Below are 19145 nucleotides of genomic sequence, written 5' to 3'. Positions count from 1 at the left end.
TGGAGCAAAACATCCAGCCAACGGCAGCCTGTCCGGTGTGCGTGACATGAGAGGCCGAGCGAAGGCATTGTTCGTCTCCTGGACAAGGGCACTCCGTTGGCATCCTGCTCCCCGAGGGCTCGTGGGACTGCTAGGGCAGCGGGGTGGGCACGTGCCGGGATGGCTGGGATGGCCCCTTTGCACTAAAACTATTTCTGCGTTTTACAGCATAGCATTTCAAACACGAGAAGCTTGTGCCTTCTAGCGTGCACACGACTACCCACGTATTTTGCTCGCTTGCATATCGCTCTTGCTTCCACAAACCCGCTGGCAAATTAGGGCTATCAATATATCGGAATAGCTATATAGCTTGCTTACCACACCCTCCGCGCGGCTTGGCGGCTTGCCGCGCAGGCATTGAACGCGTTTTCTAATGTCATTCATCGCGGCTCGCGAGCATGGCGCCAAGCCAGGCTCAGGAGGCCCGGCCTCTGCGCAGAATGAGGCAAGCCCGTTAAGCAGCTCATCCGATTGAGAGTTTGACGGGGTTGCGAGCTCCTGCTTGCAAGGCTGTCTTACGTGTGAGAAAACTAATTTGTAATGTTGCGGCAATGACAACTGTGCACACAGGCGATTGACCGCCGTGAGCGCCTTCGGCGCCTCGCGCTGGAGACGATCGACCTCACGAAGGACCCCTACTTTATGCGCAACCACTTGGGGCAGTACGAGTGCCGGCTTTGCTTAACACTGCACACGAATGAGGGCAACTATCTGGCGCACACGCAGGTGCGGTGGGTCGGGGGACTAGGGCGCTCGGGCTCGCCCTCGGTCACAGGCACGGGAAGCCCGCGCCTTCACTCGCGGTGCGGCTGGCCGTGACCTCTCCCCTCGGAACCTAAAACTTCAAGCCATGACCGTCATACATGCATCCGTTTGTGACATGAGGGAAAAGGAAGTGCACCCGGCCTGGTAGCGTCGCGTTGGACCTGACCAGAGTACTCACTCTTGTGGGTTGGCGTCACCAACCGCACCTGTCGACGAAAGGTTGACCAGGGGCGGACGGTTGTCACAATGCTTCACCTTGCTGCATGCCTAGCGTGTTTGCGACGACCTTCCTGCGCACCCTCTATGTGTGTCCACCGTACAGGGCAAGCGCCACCAGCAGAACCTGGCGAAGCGTGCGGCGCGCGAAGCCGCCGAAAAGGCTGCAGCGCCTGCACCACAGAAGCGGGCGCCCATCCGCAAAACAGGTGAGGCCCGTAGGAGGGGCACGTGGAGCGTAAGGACCGATATCCTGGGCCTATGTTGCGTCATTAGCAGCGGGTGCTGGCCAGGCAGGCGGCCAAGCGGTGCTCGGGTGCCTAAATCGCAGCTTGCACTTTGTCCCCAACACGTGCACCCTGCCCCACGCTCATGTCTGACCACCCATGCTGCTGCAGTCAAGATCGGGCGGCCCGGATACCGGGTGACAAAGCAGTTCGACCAGGGCTCACAGCAGCGATCGCTACTGTTCCAGGTGTGTGTGCGTGTGTGCGTGCGGGCGGGCAGTTGAGCGGTGATGTATGGGCCTCGGGCGTGGCTGTTAGGTACGCGAACACGTGCTGCAGTACGGCACTTCGCCGTGGTGCGGATGGCGAGATTGGCAGATTTCGCGCCTACAGCAGCATAGGAGCAGTATGTGCACACGGGTGCTAAGAAGCGATTAGGTGGGTACGCAGTGGCAAGACTCTTATACACAGACTGTGCGGGAGAGACAAGGGTACCGGCACTGGGTTTGCCGGCACTAGGGCACCGGTCTGTCCAAGGCATGTACGCCCTCGTCTGTCAATACGACTGGTAGTAATGGCAAGACCGTTCTATCCATGGCTACATTGTAGTACCGGAAGCACCCGACTGATTTATGCAGGCATGCCACCCGCACACTGCCCCCCTCGCATTCACGGCCATTACGTTCCCAACCCACTGACCTCGCCCACAAACCGCGCCCCGCCCTGCCGCTGGTCATGGCAGATCGAGTACCCGGAGATCGAAGAGGGCTCCAAGCCGCGGCACCGCTTCATGTCGGCGTACGAGCAGCGCGTAGAGACGGCGGACAAGTCCTTCCAGTACCTCATATTCGCGGCGGAGCCGTACGAGAACATCTCGTTCAAGATCCCCAACGCGGAGGTGGACCGCGGGGAGGGCAAGATGTTCACGCACTGGGACCCTGACAACAAGGTGTTCAGCCTGCAGTTCTACTTCGCGCGGCCCAGGGGTGAGTAAGCGGTGGTGGACAGGCGGAGGCATGTTTGGCGGAGGGCAGGGGCTGGCGTGTCATGGGCCCTTAGCCAGCGGGCCACGCATGCATCAGCACGTTGTTGCCGGACGGATGGCAGGCGCTGAGGTCATGCCGGATTGCTGTTGCGCCGGCGTGCACACGAGGACTGCGTCTAGGAGTATGCCCTGCCGTCCTGTGGCAGCCCAGTGTGGCAGTGCGGACATGGAGTGAGGTCCTAGCGCCCACTAACCCGCAGTCGTGTTGGCTTCGCACCCCGTGCAGACCAACAGCACATGGGTGGGCCCCCCGGCATGATGCCGCCGCCGGGCGCCATCCCTCCGCCACCCATGCCACCGCCGGGGATACTGCCGCCGCCCCCAATGGTGATGGGAGGCATGCCGCCCATGGTGCGTACGGACTATGGAGCGGGGGCGCAGATAGTCGTTTGCGACAGGGGGCCTGTCAGTGACACAGCCGCGAGGTGTGGTGGGTGACCATGTGAACGTGCGTCAACAAAGTGCCCTTCACCTGGTGCGCGGTACTTGGCCAGCAAATGAGCCAATACTAGTGAACACCATGCAGTGACCTGTACGACCGTCCGCCCAGGAGACGCAACTGTGCTGCTCGTCACGCATGAATAACTCGCTAACGTTTGCCCAACTCACAGGGCATGCGGCCGCCGCCGGGTGGACCTCCGCCCCCGCCCCCGCTGCCCGGCTTCATGCCACCCCCGCCGCCACCACCCGGGTTTTAGTGGGTTCTGCGTGGGACGCCCGGTAATGTGGTTTCACTGGTGCGTGCAGCGGGCGTACATGTGTCCAAGCGCCCCTGGCTGCGCGTCGCATGTGTTAACAACGGCAAGGGGCGGCTGTGTGATGGCGGTTTAATTGTGTTTGGGGGTGTGCTGTAGTGTATACTGGCGGCTGAATTGAGCGGAGGTCTGGCCTTGCGCCGGGTGCATTTGCGGCGGCGATGTGCGCAAAATACGGTAATACTCATCGCCTTCGGCCTCAGGTGGTTAATTGTGATGTGGGCTCAGTTCAATTTTCCCTGCACGCAAGACCGCCTCCCTCGTTTGCAGCTACTGTGGCTGTGGCAGTGGGCCCAGGAGCTGGGCGCCTGGGCCCAGCGACGGCATGCATACATGGAGCAATGGGAGCAGGCGTGGCCACGAGTAGGAGCGCGCCCGCGTCGCTCTTTAGGCAGCAGTGGCGCGCAGGTTAATGATTAAGGGTTAGCGGACAAGGACATCAATTGTGTGACGGCTGCATGGCGGCTGTTCGCATGTGCGGCCGGAGCGGACACGTGGCCTGACAGTGCCTTGTTAGCTGCGGGTTAGCACGGACTGTGCACCCCACCCAACCGGCCACGTCCGGATTTGCGGGGATGCCAAAGGCCCCCAACATAGAGGCGTGTGCTTAGTAGGCGCCCGCGTCAAGGTGGCTGGGTTGATAACGACCCGGGAGGGGAGGGCTCAGCCCTTTTCCTGCCTCCCTAAGGCAGCCACCTCCTTGTTAGCCTGCACATCGACTCGGCTACCGTATGTCGGAGGGATGAAGCCAGTCCGGTAGGCCTTGGGTCTCAGACGGTGGATGTGGTGCGATAGGGGCTCGGCCCACATCCCTTGTAAAGATAGCCAGCTGTTGCTGTTAGTGTATGATGAAGGCAGCGGCAATACTGCACACCCGCCCTGGCAGTCCCGGGGTCGCCACGTTGGTCCCCCCTGTCGCTTTCGCCTTGCATATCTATGGCTGGGCAGGCTTCCCTTTGGCAATCAGACTTACATGTCTGGCTCGGGCATATCACCCTCGGGGCTCACTTCGCTCCAGAGGCTCAGCCCAAGAGAACGTGCAGGGCCGGCCTACGGGCGGGCGGGTTCAGTCCCGGGCTGGACTACGACGAAAGTTCGCTTCAAGCTTCAGCGGGCCCGCTTGTAACCTGTGTCATTTCATTTCAATAGATGCTTACTAGGAGGATACCCGCTGGCTGGGGATGACTGCCAAGACACCAGGAGGCCAGCAGGTTGGGGGCTTGTGCCCCTGGGCGGGGCCTCGGCGCAGCTGCACACTTGATTGTGTGCATGCGATGCACAATGAAACGGGTCGCTCGCAGATTCTGTTCAGCAGATCCTCCGTCTGGAGCTCTTTGATAGTTCGCGTTCGCCTTTCACCAAGCTTAGCTTTTGCCTCACAGCGTAGGAAATGTTGGCGGCGCAGAAGCGTGCTGTGTTTGTCCAACGCCCCGGACGCCAGACCTGCGTCCGTGTGTGCGCTAAGGTCAGCAAGAAGGATGGCGAGCCGCGCGTCGTCCGTGGCAAGTGCTTCGTGACCAAGGATGTGAGTTGTGCAGGCCATTGATAGGGAGACTGCGCACTCGTACAAGCTCACAGGTGCTTGCTAATATGCAGAACATTGACACGGATCAAATCATCCCCGCGGAGTACTTGACGCTGGTACCTTCCAAGGTAATTGGTGTTCGATTTGGGTTTCACCTGCGCCAGACCGCTCAACCATCGCGCGCTCTCTTTTCTAACAGCCGGATGAGTACGAGAAGCTGGGCAGCTACGCACTGATCGGCCTGCCTGATGACACCTACACGACCCGGTAAGCGACCAGCGTGTGGGCGACGGCTCCCACGTCGTGACACGGAGGTAGCGAGGTCATCAAAGCCACCGGTTTGCGTTTTGCTTTTGCGCAGGTATGTGAAGGAAGGCGAGATGAAGACGGAGTACCCTATCATTATTGGGGGGCAGAACTTCGGCTGCGGCTCGTCCCGTGAGCACGCACCAGTGGCCCTCGGGGCGGCGGGTGAGACTAGAGCGCGTAGTGCCTCATGGATGTGTTGCAGCGTTCTACGGGGTTTGACTGCCCGGAAGGTTCTTTGTTCGTTCTTGCAAAGGCGCCCAGGATTCGGAGCCATGTTAAAGTTCGCCATTCATGCACCTATGTTAAAGTTCGCCATTCATTCACCTCAGGCGCCAAGGTTTGCGTGGCTGAGTCGTATGCCCGCATCTTCTTCCGCAACTGCATTGCCACGTAAGTATTTATGTGTCACATGCGGGGTATGTGTAGCCAGGGGGTTGTGGATGCGGTACTACAACACGGGGCAGTCCTGGACAACGGAGGTCCCCTCCCCTGCTCCGTACGTATCATTCATCGGAACGTAAGGGAAACAACATTCACCAGGGTCTTCTCTCCTTCCAACCAGCATCTAGGTCTGCACACTACACATTGCGTATGTTGTTGGGGTATGCTTGATACTTCATGCTTACGATGGACCTATTGCAGGGGAGAGCTGTACCCGTGCGAGACGACCGTCCGGCTCTGTGATGAGCTGAAGACTGGTGAGTCGGCGGAAGTTGATGGTGTGTCCAGTCATGACGTAGTGGCGCACGGGTGCGGTTGGGGTCGTGGGGTGGGGCAGAGCCGGCAGGTATGTTGACGGTAACAATTTGCCTGGCACTTGGACGTGAGTGCGGGGACGCGGGCAACGGAAGGGCCAGGCATTCTTACCTCGGTTGGCGGGCAACGCGCGAAGCGCGGTGAGCGAACCCTTTCTCCATCTTCTCACCATGCGATCCTTACAGGCTCGGAGGTGACGGTGGATATGGATGCAAACGTCCTCACGGACCACAGCACCGGCAAGACGTACAACCTACAGGAGATTGGCGAGGTGAGGAGGGGCTGCCTGCGTTTACGACTAGCGTGTGGTTCGGAGGTGATGCGCACGGTTTAGCATGCAACCTTGAACTTCGACATCAGGCGCCTGAGATAGGGCGACCCACAGAGCACCAGAAATACGTGCTATATTCCATTTCAGTCCTTCGATTCTATTGTGTCCCGTGGATACGCATTGTATGACATGTGCCTGTTCTGTCCAACGGTGGCCCGTGCACAGGCTGGGCCGGTCATCGATGCAGGCGGCATTTTCGAGTACGCTCGGCGGCAGGGCATGATCAAAACTGCCTAAGCACGCGGCAGTGTCGTGTACCAGGCAAGTGCACAAGCTGTTGGGAGCATTCAACGTGTTGGCCTTTGCAAAGGCAACAACGCAAGCTAGGGCTGAAGTGCCTCTGCGTCCATTGGTGTGATGTTCCAGACGAGAATGGCACCGTTGCTTGTTGGGCTGTCAAATGACGATGAGGAGGTGAGGATGGAGTGGTGTGTATGATTTGGGAACGGGTATACCTGAGGCAGGGGGCTTCCAATCCCTCCAACCACCGAATTGGTGACTGTGGGCTGGCCCCTCATTTGTGCACACAGTAACGATCGTGCCGATGGTTTTAATTGCTGGTTATGTAAAGCGAGTTGTGCCGGCTATCATTAAAAGCTGCGTCCGCAATGCCATAAGGGGGAATGCATTGGAGCGTGCTAGCCACCGGTAAGTGTGCTGGTACCAGCTACATAAGGACCCGCAGCCCCGGCTACACAAGGACCCGCAGCCCCAATGGCATGTATTTAGCGAATTTGGGGGAAGGGGGTTGTCTGCAACCATCGGCCATACTGGGCCATGGTAACGCCTCGAAACACGGGCTCGCAGATCGGCGCTGGGTGACGCACATTCCCTAATCAGGGGCCTCCTCCTGCCCCGGCGCATCAGCGCCAACTGGCTTGCAGACCGGCTTCTAGAAAGCAGGATAGCTCTCGCGGGGAAACCATCAGAACCCGCCGCACCAGCGTCCGCACCCGTAGAGCAGCGACTAGAAAGGCCGAGATGGCGCTCTTTTGGGGAAGATCGGCACAAGTATGCTCAGTGCCTACACAGGTAACGGAGCCGAACCGTTCCTGATGGGTTTCGATCTTGCGACCTTGATGGTCCTCCGGCACCCAACTCTGGCAGCGGCAGCCAGCGACGTTCATAAAGCAGCGCATGCAGTCGTATGGATGCGGATGTTACAGAGGGGACAGTCCCAGCACCCGAAGACGCCGAGCCATCACATGCTATCAGGGCCCAACTGGACTCCACCAACCCCGACTTTGCTGCAAACCCTCCCGCGGGCAAAGTCCGTGTGACTCCGCGCACAGTGAGTCCTAGCCAAGCCTCAACCCGCCAGAGCCCCACCGCTGTGCCTCAACGCCACAAGCCTAGGCACAGGAGTGCCGGGAAACGTCTAGGCCACAGGACACACGCACAGCGCACGCACTAACCAGGGCGCAAGCGTCCAGGTACTAGAACGGTCGCCCACACGTGCATCCTTCCCACACACAGAGCCACCAACCACGCACAACCTCTCACGGCGAGGGGGGCGGGGAATCAGCGTCATACGGCAAGCGCAAAACCATGCCGTCACCAACAGCCCGAGATATGAAGGGATGCGCAAACGGCACAGCGTCCCAACCCTTTGGCCTAATACCCAAAGTCACAAACGTCTGGAGACGACCCCAGAAGTCAGCTACGACGGCAAGTCCAATGCTCAGCACCCGGGCCGACGGCAGCTTCGCTCGCGCCGCCAACCCGGCCATAACCACACGCTGCCGACCAAAGTCCAGGGCAGACATAGCAGCGAGACACACCACATCCCACACAGGTGGCGCAATCCCCGCAGGCGGGCGCACTAACCACAACTCCTCACGAGAGAAGGCACTTAGAGCCTCCTCCGGCAGGAAACCCATAGCCATCCCCATACTTTCCCGAAGTGACAGCGCAACAGTGCAGTCCCAAAACCAGTGACGCCGGTCCCCATCCTGCATGTCAACCCCACACGCCCAACACGGGTCAACAGTAACGCCTCGCGCCCGCTCGCTAGCATGCCGTGGAAACGCCCAGCAAGCGTTGGCGGCCACACGCCACAGTGCTTCCTTATGATGATTCTCCCATTTCAGCGACCACAAGCGGGCCAAGGTGCACACGAAGGCCCCCGCCGCCAGGGCAGCCGTATGGGGCCGCCTTATGACGGCCGACGGGTGGATGGGGGGTTGGCCGCTGCATGCGCCGCTTGCGAGCGGGATGCGGCACGAGCCGCCCGCCCTGTCAGAAGGCTGGGGCGGGGCGGGGTCTCGGTCTTTCCCCCACCATTCCATTGGCGCCCGCCTCGGTGCAGCATAGAGGGATGGTCGTGCGGGAGATTTCTTGATTTGTTACGGTTATGTTGAGGTGTTTGCACAGGAATAGGGTTAGCAGTCACTAGGGTGTTGGTACGGTGCTTGGGTGTTAGCGACGGGGAGGTCGCTTGGGTGTGGCGGGAGGAACGTGTGCCGGCGGCTTAACAGTTCGGGCGCGGAAGGTCTTCTACAAAATAGGGGTAGCCAAGGCTAAGTGATAATTATTCTATTTTACATCATCCCTACCTATTCCCCAGTGGCCTGCGACACAGGACAAGAAAGATGGCTCTCCGTCGCAAGGGCAACGCGACGCTGCGCGACGTTGGTACATATCTGAGGGCGAAGGCTTCGAAACTACCTAATATCAGCCGGGGTCGGTTGGTACAGGCACCGCCCGCCATGTGCCCAGCCGCGTCTCGCTGTCAAAGGACAAGAAAGGACACACACGCGCTCCGGGGGCTCAGCCCAAAACACTCTGTGTGGTGACCCTGACATACACGCAGGCCCCAGTGAGCAAGGCACACTCCGAAGTCCGAACACCTCTATATCGCAGGGAGAGACATATGCGGCACAAGGACGTTTCTTAGGTATCAGCGCAGCGACAGAGACGTTGCGGCCTTCGGGTCGACGTCGGGGTACTGAACAACTACAGTCTCTTGGCACCACTGCACAACACCACCGCCCTGAGTCTTCACAACACGCACGCAGCCTCAAACGCGCATTCCTCCGATTTAGCAACATGGGGCGGGCCATGCAAGTCAAAGTGTATGTAGGTGTGAAAATCGTACACAGCTATACTCCAACCTCGGCATCCAAGCCAAACGCATCCCCGTGGCCGGCTGCGTTGCTGGCGGGGCGTAACGGCAGAGGTGCAGGGCCGCGCAGCCCTCCTGGTGGTGGCAGTCCCCCTGGTGGTGGCAGCCCGCCCAGGGAACCCAGCCTTGTGCCTGGACCCAGGCCCAGTCCCGCTACCGCCCCTGCACTCGCGGCATCCGCTTCCGCCTCCAATCCGAAGTCGCCGCCGCCGGAGCCCAGGACAGGGCGTCTGGCTCTAGAGGCGGGAGCCCGTGGCCTTGCTAACGGCGGTGAGGGCCCCAGGCGCGATGGGCCCAGGCGCTGCTGCGATGGCGTCGCCAGCCCGCCCAGGCCTCCCGTCCCCACTGGCGGTAGCCCCGCAGGCGACGGAATACCGTCTGTCTCCGCATCCAGTCCGGACCCCTGTGCTGACTGCGCTTGCGCGAGGGGCGCCCCGGACACCGCTGGCCGCCGAGGCGCGGCAAAACCCAGCGGTGGCGGTGTCAGGGGGTCGTCCTGCTCTGCTGGTTTGCTCATCTCCGCACCGAGGCCGTAGCCGCCTCCGTCAGAGCCCGAGCTGGCGTGCCCCCGCATGCCCGGCCGCTGCTGCGGCAGCTGCGGGCCGTAGCCGGGGCCGAGGCCGGGGCTAGGCTGTTTGAGCTCTGCATTGAGACCAAAGCTGCCGCTGGCCGGGCCGGGACTGGGACCGCCCTCCGACGTGTAGCGGGATCGAGGTGTGGGCCCCAGCGACCCTAGCAGCACAGGCTGCTGCGTGTGCAGGAGGGGCTGCAGCGGGCGGGCCTCGGACTCCAGCCCTCGGCCATACACCCCAGCGTGTTGAGCTGTGGGCGGTATGTATTGCTGACCGTACAGTTGTCGTGCGTCCATGGGAGCCTCCGTCTCCGGCGGCTGCAGCGGCAGCGGTAGGTTGACGCCGTAGGGGCTTGCGCCGCCCGCGCTGGCGAAGGGACGACCGCGCACGGCCGCGTAAGCGGCACTGTTGGGGTCATACGGATTCATGCCGGCCCCGGGCCTCGGCGCCATACGGCTCCGGAAACTGCTCAGGGTCTCTGCAAGGCGCCCCTGGCCCCCGTAGGGCTTGGGCCCGTACAGGCCTGCATGCGGGTGGATGGCGCCGCGTTCGGCATACCCAACAGGCCCCGGCGCCGCCGCCATCAGCGGGTTGGCCATTGACACATGCGGCATGCCGTCCAGCGCCCCGCCAGCACTGCGGCTGTGGCCGTAGCTGGGGTGATCATCGTACACTGCAAACACGGCCGCCGGCGGGGGCGCCGGCGGGCCCGGCGCGAGATAGGTCAGGTACTTGGGGCCGTGCAGCTCGAGCTGCTGGCGGGGGTAGGCGTCGGCGGGGTAGGGGTTGTAGGGGTGCGGGCCCAGGTAGTCGCCACCGTAGACGTGCTGTCCCGGGCCTAGCACGAGACCTGCTGCAGGGCCAGCCGGCGTCGAGCCCAGCGGCACATAGGCGGCGCCCGGGGGCGGTGGTGGGCGTGCGCCGGGGCCGCCTCCGGCACTGCCTGGGTCGTAACGGGGTGTGCGGGCGGGGGAGATGCCGGCGCTGCGTGACGCCAGCGCCCAGCCCTCCCGCACCTTGGCCGCTGCGTCCGTGGTGCTCTGGTACCTGCGGTAAGCCGGCCACGGGGGTAGAGTACGTGGGCGGGCGGGAGTCAGTGTGAGGGTGGAGTCATGTGCTGTGCCGCGCACTGCAGCGCGAGCGCCACTCGCAAGTGGATTCAAGTGGCCAGCTGGCGCAATGCAGCACCAGTGCTGGCATGCTAGAGGGGAGCACACGGCCCCCCCTTGGGGTTCCCGAGGCCACATGAGTCTGCTGATAGCCGTATGGCTGCTCGGCACATACTTCATCTGTGATTTGGAAGGATAGCTGTTCTTGCGTACGCTGTGTCAGCAAGTTAATGAGCAGCTCCATGGCCACACCAGTACACGGCACACAGCGACGCCGTACTACGCCGCAGCGGTGACACGATTATGATAGTCGCAGAGCCGACTCACATGGTGTAGTCCAGAATGGCGGGCGGTCGCAGTCCCAGCAGGTTGGTCAGGTAGGCGGGCAGGCGCTGTGGGGCAGGAAGCGGAAGAGGGTTGCGGATGCTAAGTCATGCATCATACAATTTCATGGGGAGGCAATGTGTAACCTCTTCCCTATGTTGCTTTCAGCGGAACGCATAGCCCGGCTCCCACGCCTTGGCCCTAACACCAATTCCCGCTGCCGGCTTGCTCACCGCGGGCGGCCTGCGGTTGAGTCCATGCACCACCGCCAGGTTGGGCAGCAGCGCGTCAGGCAGGTAGCGCGCAAACAGCAGCGCCACCGCAGTGCACACGCAGGGGTAGATGATGCGGAAGATGAGATTCAGAACGTCCCAGTGCTCATCGTCGCGGCCCTTGCACAACGGGATCTGAGGCCGAAAAAAGTGGTGACACCGCAAGGGGTATGTTATGTGGAGGCTCGCACAGCTGACACGCTTGCGTGAGGTTTACCCGGGACGGCCACTATCGTGCAGCCCCCTGTTGACGGAATTGGTTCAACGTTAACCCCCTGTTGACAGCCTGCACAACGTATACTCAAGTCCACCGACGGATGGGTTGCAGCTGGTGCTGCGGCACAGGGAGCACAACAGCTGACCCTCCCCTCACCAAGTAAAGCAGGCATGAGGACACGAACGACGTGGTGAGGCCTGCAGTTGTGTACAATCCTACTGAGTGCACGTCCGCGTGGGCGGTGTACAGGCTGTGCACCAGCTCCGCCACGTGCTGCCGGCCAAGCGGGTAGCACACCAGCATCGACACCTGTATAGGTTTGAGAGAGAGAGAGAGAGAGAGAGAGAGAGAGAGAGAGAGAGAGAGAGAGAGAGAGAGAGAGAGAGAGAGAGAGAGAGAGAGAGAGAGAGAGAGAGAGAGAGAGAGCGCAAGGGCAGGCGGTCAGCGGGTCTGTTCGGCAGGGGTCCAGGATTGTGTGATGTGCTGATTGCCCATGCGCATCATTTGGGGACGCTGTAACCCCGGTGACAAACTGGTGGCTAGAGCGGGCTGAGTTGCTGTTAAAACCAACTCGATTGCTTTGATGTGCGGGATGCAGACGGCACCCGCGCCACCCGCGCCCCAGCAGCACCCACCCCTCCGCGTCACCCACCAGGCACGTGCCGGCCAGTGCGGAGTGCACGATGAAGTTGTAGGTGCGGCGCACCTCCGCCTCCGCGGCTTGGCTGCTGTAGCTCACGCCCAGCACCACCGCGTACATGATAAGCATCAGCACCTCCAGCACGTGCGGGAACACCTGCAAGGTCAGGGCCGGGCCGGCAGGTTCAGTGATGACAGTACCGGTACCTCGGGTGCACGAAACTTGACGGACAACCCACACTCCTAGAGCTCTGTACCAGTAGGCGCCGCCCGCCCACCTTGCGCAGTTTCATGATGAACGCGAGTAGCCCTAGCGCCAGCACGACGCCCGACGTGGCTGTGGCCACAATCAGGCCAATGCGGAGGTGTGTGTCCTGCAGCGCCGTGGCCACAAAGTACGGCACAAAGATGAGGAAGATCCAGTTGCCGCCCACCAGCTCCTGCACCGCCTGCGTGTCGCGCGTGCCGGAAGAAGCCGTTGTGCCGGTAGGCCAGCCGGGGCCGGGGCCGGGGCCGGTCAGGGGCCGGCCATGCGGCGGCGGGAAGGCAAGAGCTGGTGACTGCTGCGGTAACGGTGCCGGACCAGGCGCGGGCGCAGGGCCGTTGCGGCGCTGGAATATGGCAAAGCGCGTGCGGCTGGGCTGTGGCACACTGGCGCCTGACACGGTCAGTGGTCGGGCGGCACTGTTGCCTGGTGTGAGCATGTCAGCCAAGTACTGCGGCGCTGGAGGTGGCGGATTTTGTGCCTGCGCTTGCGCCTCGCCTGGATGTTGCTGCCCAGCGGCGATGGGCCGGACGGACTGGCCGGCTGCTGGCTGCTGGTTGTGCGGTTGTGGCTGCATCCCCATCTGCTGGGGGGCCTGGGCTGCAGTGGGCTGGCGCTGGAAGAAGCGGGCGAAGCCACCGGCTTGCGGTTGCGACGGTGCCGCCGGCAGTGGCGCCTGCCACGGCTGCATGCCTGCGTGCCCGCCACGCGGGTTCATATTGTGACCTTGTAGTCCTGGTGGTTGCAGCTGCGGTTCTTGCTGTGCGTGGGAAGCCGGCACCTGGAGCTGGCCAGAGTGCGACGCTGGAAAGGCCGCATGCGATGGCGTTGCAAGCACGCCCTGGCCTGGTTGACCATACGCGCTCGCATTCATGGCTATAACTTGATACATATACGATCAGGATGGTCACTGAGGGGGGTGCTAACTGGAAAAGTCGAGCTCAAGGGCAGCGATGCACCTGGTAACCGCTGGGTCCTCAGCCTAAACAACCGCCGAGATCGCAAGCATTTTTAATAGAAGGATGTAGGTTGATTGTTTTCAAGCTTGTCCGATTAAAGAGACCATGGGTTGTCGACGGAGTTACGGGCGTAGTAAGTCATTTGCTCTCAACATAGAGACTCGGCTGCTGTTATGAGGCGCATGTAAAACACACAATGCATACCAGCTTTATCACAAGATACGATATTGCCCCAGGACCAGAGCCTGCAAAGGATGAAGCCGACGTGCCCATGCGTGACGCGACCTGGCAGGGTTTTGACAACACAACATGGCGGGGATTCACGGAGTCCCGGGGCGGGGCGGGTTTGGCCGAGAAGAGTGCCCGACGGAGCATACAAGCTCGTCTGTTGCTATATGAGGCGGCTGCTGATGATCTGCAGGTACAACCAAGGGTACAACTCCAACTGGCTGGATGTCGGCACCGACGAGGCGACCAGGCACGCAGGGGCACGCAGGATCTCTAGTATGCTTTAGCGGGTTGACTACAGCAGCCGATTGGCCAGGGCCTTTGCCTTCGGTCGGTGACGGGCAGGGTATTGGGGCAGAGGTTGCCCGGCTGGCTAGCCTCGTGGTGTCGCGGGACGGCACTGAGATTTGCCCGTGCAGGAAGACCGACGGGTGCCTGCTCCCCTTCCTCACTGCGCTACACAGCGTGATCCTAGCTGGACGCATACAACCGGCGGGTGAGTCAAATGAGCCTATGAGGTGAGTCACAATGGACGGCTGTGAGGCAAAGAGGCAGAATATCTGAGGGCCCCCCGACAAGAAAAGGTGGCTCTCCATCTCAAGGGATAAGTGGCCTTTTGCCCACGCCACGTTGGTGCGACACCCTCTTACGACACCGTACACATTCATTCTTGTAGCATCTTCGGTGTTGGTGCATGTATGAGGCCGAGGCACGCACGCGCGGGCTGGGGTGTTCCTGGGGGGCGGCTTCGGCCCCCCTGTATCCGGGGCACCGAGGGCAACGATGGGCCCCTCAAAAGGCCTTGTGAAGGTCAACTGCAGTCAGTCCTCGAGTCTGCGCTCCAGGCCAGCTGTTACGGTCCGAATTGTGCGCACCCCACCTCCTCTCTGCGCCAGGGCTTCATCCTCCGCCCTCTCTCGGTCCCGCCTCCGCTCGGCGGCGTGCGTGCGCGCGTTTATTCGCGTGACATCCAGGCAGGTGAAGTAGGCCCGGCATCGCGCAGGTAGCTGAGGACATGGCCACGGTTACGGAATAAGCAACCTTGCCAGCTGCCAGGCACTTTGCCGGATCCTTCGTGCCCGGTGTTGCCCGTACCCTTTTCTGAGAGAGTAGAAGGAAGGGGAAGGCGCAGCACCAAACCGGCACACAACCTGCAACGCGAGCAAGCAGAACGCCAGGGACAACCGCACTAGCCACTGAAACCCAAGGGCACTCCTCCGGGGCAAAGCAAGGGCAGACCAGGGCCCCCAAAAAAGGCGAAGCAACCAGGGGGGGGGGGTAGGAAACAAAGTGCCAGACCCCATGCCCTGAAATCCCCCGGGACCCCAATTGAGGGGACGACCGACCCCCCCACGGACAAAACCTTGTTGTTTAGGGGTTAAAACCCCTCCATTTGATACCAAAGTGGTGCCAATCGACTCCTCTTGACGAGCACTATCACTCCGTGCCATCAGCGGTCCTGTTCTGAGACTTCGGTCACGGGCGGGATCCTATCCATGGAAATCCCCTCGATCCAGACCACCCCGCGCTCAACTCTGTGCCGCGTGACGAATGGACAATGTGCATCGGCAGCCTTGTTAGACGTGAACTCATGTGCACCAGCGCTAGAGAGCCCAGCCGTGGCAGTGCGCATGTGTCGAATGTGGGGACATGTGCCGACATGTCCACCCCCGGACGCGCAACTCACCTTCCCACGCTTGTTTGTGTTTATTACGGCATAACATGCACATATGAACCTCGCAGTGCTGCGTTTGGCCCCCAGTTCTGCTTGTGGGGCGCTTCCCGAAATCCGCCAGGATGGGCTCCCGAAACCCGGTGGACCCCCAGGGACGACGACCGACCCCCCAACTTTGGCGGCCCAGAACTTCCTCACCAGACACCCCCTGACAAAACTAAAAGCACGTGCATAATGCTCTCCTTAACCTCTGTAATTTTGAGCATGGGGTAAGAAACTGAGCTTTCTATCCCCCCCTGAAGCAACCACCAAACTCACAGAACAGAGCACCCAAGCCCAAACCACCGCGAGAACGGGAAACCACCACAGGCAGACAGCGCCGGCGCCCCCGCACTAACACACTGCAAACCGGGCCCCGGGTCCCAAGCAAGCCAGGGAACACAGGCAGCAGCTACCCGACCGCCATGCACGCACGCTGATCCAAGCGGCCGCGCGCTCGGACCCAGCAACGAAGCAGTCCAGCGACGACATGGGAACCACCGCAGGCGCACGACCATGCGCAGTCACACACGCACCAACCCGCAGCAAACCGGGGCACAGGCCGCACGTAACCGGGGCACACAGGCCGCAGCGAACCGACCTCCACAACAAAGCAGACCGGCTACCGCACCGGAACCATTGCCCGCGCACGGCCAATCGAGGCACACACGCACTAACACGCCACCAAACCAGGTCAGCACACTAGAAGGGCCCCGCCCAGAGCGCCCGCAACAGCTCCGCATCCGCGCACGCAACCTCCAGCAGCTGCGGCACCAGGCCCCGTGGGCACACGGGAGGGCCACCATCCGCCACCCATTCCCGCTCCCAAGTGCAGACGTCCCCACGGAGGGACCTCAGGATCAAAGCGCGCCCAGTGCCACGACAGCACACCGCGTACTGACCACTCGCATCCCACAGCGCCTGTTGCAGGTCCGCCTCAAAGGTAGTGCCGGGGCTGATGGGGGCCGCATCGCGGTCAGCCAGCGAGGCCGCGACGTCTGCCGCGGACATGATGTTCCTGAACTCGCCGACACCCACATCAGGGTCCGGGCCCACCCCAGCCGCCCCAGCGCCACCGCCGGCCTCGCCGCCACCACCGCCAAACAGGCCTTCTGCAGCCACGGAGCTACTCGCACGTCGCTGCACTATACAGTACACGCGGTCCGTCCTGCGCCCCATCCTGCGCATTACGGATATGGCTCGCGTGCGGAAGCGGCGGAAGCGATTCATGCGCTGCGGGCGGCCCTGGCGCGGCTGTGGGCTTTGGTGTGGGAGCCGCGACACAAGGAACCGCTCTGGCGTCTGGCAGTCAATGGGTTCACAGGCTTTGGGATGCTTGCGGCGTGGGCCGCGGATGGACGCGTGGAGAAATGCCCGTGTGGGACTCAGATGACTGCTGGGGCTAGGGTTCATCACTTCTGGGACTGTGTGGTGGCGGAGGCTCTGCGTGACGTGTTGCGGGAGCATGCGAATGTGGACATCACACGGAACCAGTTGTGGTTAGTACAGGCGCCACCAGGGCTATCGCAGGCGGTGTGGGACATCGTGTGCTTGGCTGCTGTGGCGGCCCTGGAATACGGCCGACAGCGCCTTTACGCTTGCCGTGATGCCGCAGACCGGACTGCGGAGGTTGCTGTTGTGCGAAGGATCGGTGTGGAGGTGATTGCGGACTTCTGGTCAAGGCTAGCTGCGTTTGTGCAGTTTGTGAGTCTGCGTCGGCCTCCGCGCCGCTGTGACCTTGTCCCGAACCAGCACCCGTTCCTAGCGTCAGATGATGTTGGAGGGGTTATCTTGGTAGGGCCAACAGCGGACTCGCCACCGGCCTCACCCTAGCTTGTCAGCTTAGGGACTCGCAAGAGGTAGTCTTATGACGCCGACCCACGGCTTAGGTGAGCAGCGCTAGCGTTTGCGGTGAGCCGGGCCTGGGGTTCCTCCCCTCTCCGGAGGCGAGGAGCATGGGGGTCATTCGGGGACCTCTCCTCGGGTGAGCGTGCGTGTCTCGTACGTTTTTGGGGCCCTGGCTTAGTCCACGGCTGTCGTCCCACATGTAACCTCTATCAGCTACTCGCACGCCCAGCAGCGCCGCCGTCCGCTCCAGCCACCGAAGGCGACGGGCCGACGGCTGCCACCCAGCCGACTGCAGCAGGAAACCAGCCCGCAGGCCAGAGCCCGCGGCCCCGACGGCGCGGGTGTCCGCGCGCTTGGCGGCAGGGGCCTCATCGAGGCCGTCGGCCTCCTGAAAACCACGCCGCCCCAAAGCCAATCGCGGATCCACCAGCATGGCGGCCGGCCGACCGGCACTGCCAGAAGGCATTGGAAGTGGTGGCGCCCCTGGGAGCGGCGGTGGCGGCGGCAGCGGCGGCGGCAGTGGAAGCGGCGGCGCTGGCGGAAGCGGCGGCACCGTGGAAGCGGCGGCGGCGGAGGCGGGAGCGCAGGCGCCACGACCGCCGCCGGCAGTGGCTCGGGCAGCGCCAGCGCCACGGCTGCCTTCCTCCGACCTGATCGAGCCTTGCCGGAGTGCGCTGGCGGGGAAGGCGAAGACGGACGCCCCTCTTGCGGCCGCGGCCGCCGCAACCGCCGCGAGGCGCCGGGCTCGCTGCGGGTACCGGTTCCACTTGAGTAAAGTACGCAGGCGCGCACGCGGCGAGGACTAAACATGTTGGTGCTAGTTGATAGATGTGCTGTGTGGAAGCGCTCGCCCCCCTTCCACCAGCGTGCCGTCCCATTGTGAACTGAAAGTGCACCCAATACCAAATGCTATAATATTGCGCACACTCACACGTGCAGGTGTGCAATCTCACAAGCTCAAGGGTGGCTCGCGTGCCCGCGACGTCCAAGTATGCCAACTTACACTGCGGGATTGCGTGGGTACAATCTGGTTGACGTGAAGTCCAGTTTGGTGTTTTGGGTCAGGTTTCAGAAAGGCTCAGCTCAGGCAACCATCGCCAAAGTTAAGTCTTGCAGTACAGGGCCGGACGCCAACTTTGCCTCGTGAGACCACCAGCGCATCCGTAGATGACCCCAGCGCTCTGCCTGGTTATTGGCTCACTGCAGGCACGGGGTGGGTTGACTGCCTTTGGCCCAGTTGCGATGTGGCCTCGCTCTCACAGGTCATCCACCTCAGCAGGGCAAGGAGGGTGTAACCGTCTTGCGCACTAGTTCGGACCCACGCACTCATCCGGAGTCCAATGCGGGACCTCAACGGTCAGGGTGGATCTTGGCAGTTCGCACCAATGAAACAAGAGGATTGTCACCTAGGTTGACAAGGGAGCGAATCCCGATACATGGCGGCAATGGTGGCGGGTGCGGCTGCGACGGTGGCGGCGGCCCTGGGCCCAGCGTGGCGGCGTGCATGTGCGTAGCGGAGGGTCAGGCAAGGCCAAGTGGACGAGGAGCGAGAAGCGGCGCCGGCGCGCAGGCTGAGACCTGTCAGTGTCTGGTTTGCGGTCTTTGCTGGCGAGCATAGCATAGCACAGTGTGTAGTAAGATGTGTGGCTGTTTGCTGCTGTGCTTGTGCTTCACAGCGGGAAACGGCTGGGCACATGGCAAGCGGTGCCTGTCGTTGCCTGTAGCGGCCGACCCCGGCTATCTCCGGGAGATGAGGTAGACGCTTGCGGCCTCAGACGGGAGACATGGTGTGGGCGCAGCCCACTTCTCCCTTGGGAGGGAGGACCACTAGTCCACTACCAGTACTATCTTGTCACAAGCTCAAGGGCGACAGGGCCCTTGCATTCCTGTAACAGATGGCAGGGTT

General features: G+C 62.0%; 4 protein-coding genes across 4 annotated transcripts; 2 read left to right on the top strand and 2 right to left on the bottom strand.

Moving 5' to 3' along the window:
- Positions 1–221: 221 nt before the first annotated feature.
- CHLRE_06g252700v5 (uncharacterized protein) lies at positions 222–4185 on the top strand. The gene is made up of 7 exons (XM_001696349.2): positions 222–484; positions 610–765; positions 1127–1229; positions 1419–1495; positions 1990–2233; positions 2519–2643; positions 2904–4185. Exons 1-7 carry the CDS (start codon positions 413–415, stop codon positions 2988–2990), a joined length of 864 nt encoding a protein of 287 aa, XP_001696401.1. The 5' UTR covers positions 222–412; the 3' UTR covers positions 2991–4185.
- A 151-nt stretch (positions 4186–4336) lies between these two features.
- On the top strand, positions 4337–6551 carry CHLRE_06g252650v5 (uncharacterized protein). Its single transcript, XM_001696350.2, has 8 exons — positions 4337–4572; positions 4644–4700; positions 4772–4839; positions 4934–5043; positions 5211–5271; positions 5524–5579; positions 5823–5908; positions 6134–6551. The coding sequence occupies exons 1-8, from the start codon at positions 4438–4440 to the stop codon at positions 6203–6205; spliced, it is 645 nt and encodes a 214-aa protein (XP_001696402.1). The 5' UTR covers positions 4337–4437; the 3' UTR covers positions 6206–6551.
- A 1945-nt stretch (positions 6552–8496) lies between these two features.
- CHLRE_06g252600v5 (uncharacterized protein) lies at positions 8497–13647 on the bottom strand. The gene is made up of 6 exons (XM_043062617.1): positions 12504–13647; positions 12239–12382; positions 11743–11895; positions 11331–11504; positions 11101–11165; positions 8497–10711 (listed from the first exon to the last, which is right to left on the bottom strand). The coding sequence occupies exons 1-6, from the start codon at positions 13206–13208 to the stop codon at positions 9070–9072; spliced, it is 2883 nt and encodes a 960-aa protein (XP_042923323.1). The 5' UTR covers positions 13209–13647; the 3' UTR covers positions 8497–9069.
- Positions 13648–15064: 1417 nt separating this feature from the next.
- On the bottom strand, positions 15065–16776 carry CHLRE_06g252576v5 (uncharacterized protein). The gene has a single exon (XM_043062616.1). The coding sequence runs from the start codon at positions 16577–16579 to the stop codon at positions 16094–16096; it is 486 nt and encodes a 161-aa protein (XP_042923322.1). The 5' UTR covers positions 16580–16776; the 3' UTR covers positions 15065–16093.
- Positions 16777–19145: the final 2369 nt, after the last annotated feature.

Source organism: Chlamydomonas reinhardtii, chromosome 6 (assembly GCF_000002595.2).
Source record: "Chlamydomonas reinhardtii strain CC-503 cw92 mt+ chromosome 6, whole genome shotgun sequence".
In the NCBI taxonomy this organism is placed as follows: domain Eukaryota; kingdom Viridiplantae; phylum Chlorophyta; class Chlorophyceae; order Chlamydomonadales; family Chlamydomonadaceae; genus Chlamydomonas; species Chlamydomonas reinhardtii.
Note: the sequence above shows the minus strand (reverse complement) of the source record. Positions and strands in the feature narration are given on the sequence as shown.